Source organism: Acyrthosiphon pisum, unplaced genomic scaffold (genome assembly GCF_005508785.2).
Source record: "Acyrthosiphon pisum isolate AL4f unplaced genomic scaffold, pea_aphid_22Mar2018_4r6ur Scaffold_20959;HRSCAF=22639, whole genome shotgun sequence".
In the NCBI taxonomy this organism is placed as follows: domain Eukaryota; kingdom Metazoa; phylum Arthropoda; class Insecta; order Hemiptera; family Aphididae; genus Acyrthosiphon; species Acyrthosiphon pisum.
The window spans coordinates 1659-6537 of record NW_021770372.1 but is presented as its reverse complement, the minus strand read 5'-3'; the positions used below and the strand labels follow the sequence as shown (position 1 = coordinate 6537).

Genomic DNA, 4879 nt, shown 5'->3' with positions numbered 1-4879 from the left:
AAATTTGAATTTAAAATTGTTTAATACTGTTAATATTTTGCCATTCTGGCTAAACATTGTTGAAAATTCCATGACGTTGAATAAATACTAACTAACACTTTGCTAACTTGCACTAACTAACTACACTTGTAAGACATAAGTAGGTACTAACTATAGTATTATGAAAAGTACAGGAACCGATATTCCCGATATGTTTCGTTAAATCTTAAAAATACATTTGGATTTACCTTACCAATTTGTACGCAAGACAAATTAAACGATATACGTATATGGTAGGTATATACATAGGTATATACATAGAAGGTATATAAAATTAATTGCCGCAGTTTGTATAATGTATCTTATCGGTTTTGCCGCAGATTGTATAATCTTAATTTTTTTTTTGCCGCAGTTTACATATCGACTTTTAGAAAAAGGTTAATTTTGCCGCAGTTTACATACAGCCGTTGAAAAATGATTCGGGCTTGTTTCCTCGCACTTAAAGTGGCGGGCCCTACAATACGTGCATACGTAATTCAATGCACCTAAGTTGTGTGGTTCCGGTAGTGGGTGCTGAACGCCAGCCGGACGGTCTACCAACAGTCTAGCAACAATCGGGGCGATTTGTTCAACCTGAAATTTAAGAAATATAGTTGTATTTTGTTTTTTCATTTATGAACATTAAATGAATAATAAAATTATACAAAATATTTACTGACCCCTTCAATATCGTACAGTGGTGAAAGGTCGAAAACACCAACAAAGTTATCATCATCTGATACTTGTTCGTCTCCGTTCATGACAACTATTTCAACGTTGTCGTCGTCCATCGCGACTTCGCCTGCCTCAACGTTGTCATTGTCCATCATGACCTCAATTACCTCAACGTTGTCATTGTCCATCATGACTTCAACTACCTCAATGTTCTCTTCCAACAAAAGTTCATCCCTCGGAACTTGTACACCGGCATCACCGTTTTCCACGTGATCTTCTCGTTCTCTGTACGGTCCGACTACCTATAGAATCATAGGCGGTCAATTTAAATGTTTAAATGTTTAAAAACAAAATAATTAAATCATAATAATGGTTCATTCTAGAGTGAACCAAATATACAATAGTAATATACCAAATATACAATAAAAATTTATTGTCAAACAATAACATGGCAATAATATTTTATTTTCTATTCATTTTCACTGCACAATATAGTATATATAGTTATAAAATCATTAACTTTAGTGTCAATTAAAAATGTACCTAATGCAATGTAATCAAAAAATGTGTTAGTTTGTAGAATGTACTAAACCATACATGCCCCAATGTATTAATTTGTTATGTAATTGAAATTGTAATTAATAAATATTAAGCATTAGGTGTAACAAAAAAAAAAAAAGAAGAAGACATTTGTTGAATAACATAAGATTTATCATGACAAATAATTTTTGTGTCATTTAACATTGTATCATGTGTATATTGTATAATATATTGTATTAATTTCAATATAATATTGTTGAGTTTAGTTTTATGTAATATATTCAAAATGTAGCGTAATTTAAATTAACTAAGCAAGAAAATAATAAATTATGAGCACAGTGGATTGACTATTGAAGTAGTTATGTATGGTTAAAGTAATTACAGTATATAACGTTGCATGGAATTTTTAAGTGAAAAAAGTCATCAGTTGAATACAGTATAGTTAAACTTAACTTAATGTAGAATGAATTGAATTGTCAAAGACAATGAAGATATATGTGTATGTGAAATGTATAATAATGTAATGTATTTTGTTATTAAATGTATGTTATTATAAATGATGAACAAAGTGAATTGACTATTGTAATAGTTAAGTATGGTTATTGTAACTACAGTATATAACACCACATGGAATTTTTAAGTGAAAAAAACTAAAAAATCATCTGATAACATTAATACAGTATTGTTAAACTTAACTTAATGTAGAATGAATTGAATTGTCAAAGACAATGAAGATATATGTGTATGTGAAATGTATAATAATGTTATGTATTTTGTTATTAAATGTATGTTATTATAAATGATGAACAAAGTGAATTGACTATTGTAATAGTTAAGTATGGTTATAGTAACTACAGTATATAACGCCACATGGAATTTTTAAGTGAAAAAAACTAAAAAATCATCTGATAACATTAATACAGTATTGTTAAACTTAACTTAATGTAGAATGAATTGAATTGTCAAAGACAATGAAGATATATGTGTATGTGAAATGTATAATAATGTTATGTATTTTGTTAAATGTATGTTATTATAAATGATGAGCAAAGTGAATTTACCGAAGAATTTACTATTGGAGTAGTTAACTATGATTATTGTAATTATTATGGTACCTATATAATGTTACATATAATTTCTAAGTGATAAAAGTCATCTGAATCTGAATAACATAAATACAATATTGTTAAAATTAACTTAATGTAGAATAAATTTAACTGTCAATGACAATGAAGATATGTGAAAGTGAAATGTACCTATAATAATGTAATTGTATTTGAATGTACAATGTTGTTTACAAAAGTATATATTTTGGTGGTATGTATGTACATTTTTTATTCCTAAACTATACATAAGGATATAAGAGTGTTAGTGAACTTAATGAGCTATTTAGAGTAACAAAACATTTGTAATGAAATATATCACAAACATGCAGGTAGGTATTGCATAATTCAACAACTGTTGGATAAAATTAACATATTGTCTAGATATATATTCAATATATAATCGTGCTCTAGTGTAAACCCTTTTTTATTGTTTATCCATCATAAAGTATATGCTTTGCTGTACAGCCAGGTAGGTAGGTAGGTAGGTAAGTCATATCTATTGTAAGGCAGTGTTATGGTTGGGTTTGAAATGAATGAGTTGTGATGCTTGGTGATGTATGTATGATATGATATGTAGATACTCACCAAAGATGGCACCGCAGTGCGGACCAGACGACGGCGTCGTACATCCCTTTCTTCGTAGTCAAGGCCAGGAACAAAATGCCTCGAACACAACGCAGAGTTTAGGTTTACTTGAAAACCTTGGTTCACCACAAATTCCACCCACTGAAGACGACGTACGTCATTAGGAATTCTAAGGATGAATGTGATTTATAACATGTTACATTATTGTTATGTGTTGGGTGAAGTTGTAAATACCTGTGCAGCGAAACGTTATTGTCACCATCGACGTCTCCACATATCACACATCGCCTCACCATTGTGAATAGCCTGGAACGCATCGTATAATCGTTTAATCGTTTAAAGATTTATAATATAAAATGTATACATAATAATATAATTATTATAATGAATAAGCATTGAAAGCCTTTTGAAAAGATGATCGTATCAGTATGTTATCAGTAATGATTTTGCAACTTGTGTTATTTTTAGAATTGATACAGTTTGTACATACCTTTGTACATATACATGAAAAATGAAAAAATACGAAAAACGACATACCGAGCTCGAAGAATGTTAAAACCACAAAGTAGAATGAATATACGCAATGTTAACGCAATTACTTAGGACACGGACGGCCTCTGTGGAACGGCTGACGTGACTGAGCCGAGTACGAATGTGGATATAAAAAACGTTATATTCAAATTGTATACGCTGTTTATGAGGAAAAAGAAACACGAAACGCGCCAGGGTCAAAATGTTATGTACAATGTTTGCAGTGTGTACAGAAGCGACTGTTAACGATACGCGCTGCCATGAGTACCTACCTACATTTTATGTAATGGATGTACCAACGCACGGGATAGGTAATAATGCTGATAATATTATTATTGTGTCTGTCAAAATTGTACTCACCGGTATCAGAAATCGCCTGATCCAAAACAAAAAACACGTTTGAAGGAAAGCACTTGTTAGGAGTCTAGAAATATTAAAATGTGCAAAAGAATCACCTGGGTTCCTGTGCATATAGATACGTCTCCTTCGAACGTTGGCCGTAGCCTGACGTTGGATAACACGGTACAGTTCCGCGAGCTTAATTACCCTCTCCATTCCACCGCCGTGCGATAAGTTTTAACTATAGAAGGTCCAAAGGGCATTTAATGTTACGGACAGACGGTAATAAAAGATACGAAATGAAATATATATATAACAATCATGGAAATTTTGAAAAATGTGCAATTATAATAATTCCTAATAAAATAAATAACATATAGATACGTAATATATTAATCAATACAATACAATACATATAAACATGTAACTGTAGTGTCGTATGAAAAAAAAAGTGAAAAAAATGCAAAAACCTACACGAAACCAAAATGAGCAATCCACCTATACAGCGGATAGAGTGGTATGAGCCGTCACATGTCCAGTGTTTTTCTTGTGTAAAAAGAGTAATGTCGAAAACCGTGTTGAAGTGTCTAGCACTCTAGCTAGTCAGTCATCTCAAGTCAAAATCGATTAACTTTCAAGTGGCTACACAAAGTTAATCCGACTTCAAATACTTCCAGACAATGTGCAAAAGTCAATCAGGTAGGCAATCCACCTGCTGTGCCTGATATCAGCCTGAGACACTAATGAGCATAAAACACCTTTATAGCGATACGATTGAGCCAATTGTCGGTGTATCAAAGGAAATCGGAATGTAAAAGAAAACCTACACGATTGAGCATAAAAAACTCTTCAACGTTGCCATTTTACATTTTAAGCTACATTATAATATTATACAAAAATATTTATTTAAATAATCATAATAATTCAAAATATAACATATCAAATATTCTTTCATAATCTATGAAATAGTCACATTTCATAAATCTGTTTGATAATAATAATAATAATAATAGTTATGAAAATAATAAAATCAAAACATAGTATGAATTAAAAACTCCATCGTTTATAAGTCAAGAATACTACAG

At 30.9% G+C, this 4879-nt stretch overlaps 1 protein-coding gene across 1 annotated transcript in view; it reads right to left on the bottom strand.

Annotated features, from left to right (window-relative positions):
- Positions 1–3216, bottom strand: part of LOC100571214 — an 8217-nt gene extending 5001 nt beyond the window's left edge. Inside the window, exons 1-3 of the mRNA XM_029492146.1 lie at positions 2925–3216; positions 699–995; positions 442–612 (exon numbers count right to left, since the gene is read on the bottom strand). Of these exons, the coding sequence (XP_029348006.1) occupies positions 442–612; positions 699–884 (357 nt within the window). The 5' untranslated portion in view covers positions 885–995; positions 2925–3216. The remainder of the gene's footprint in view (positions 1–441; positions 613–698; positions 996–2924) is intronic.
- Between the last annotated feature and the right edge of the window lie 1663 nt (positions 3217–4879).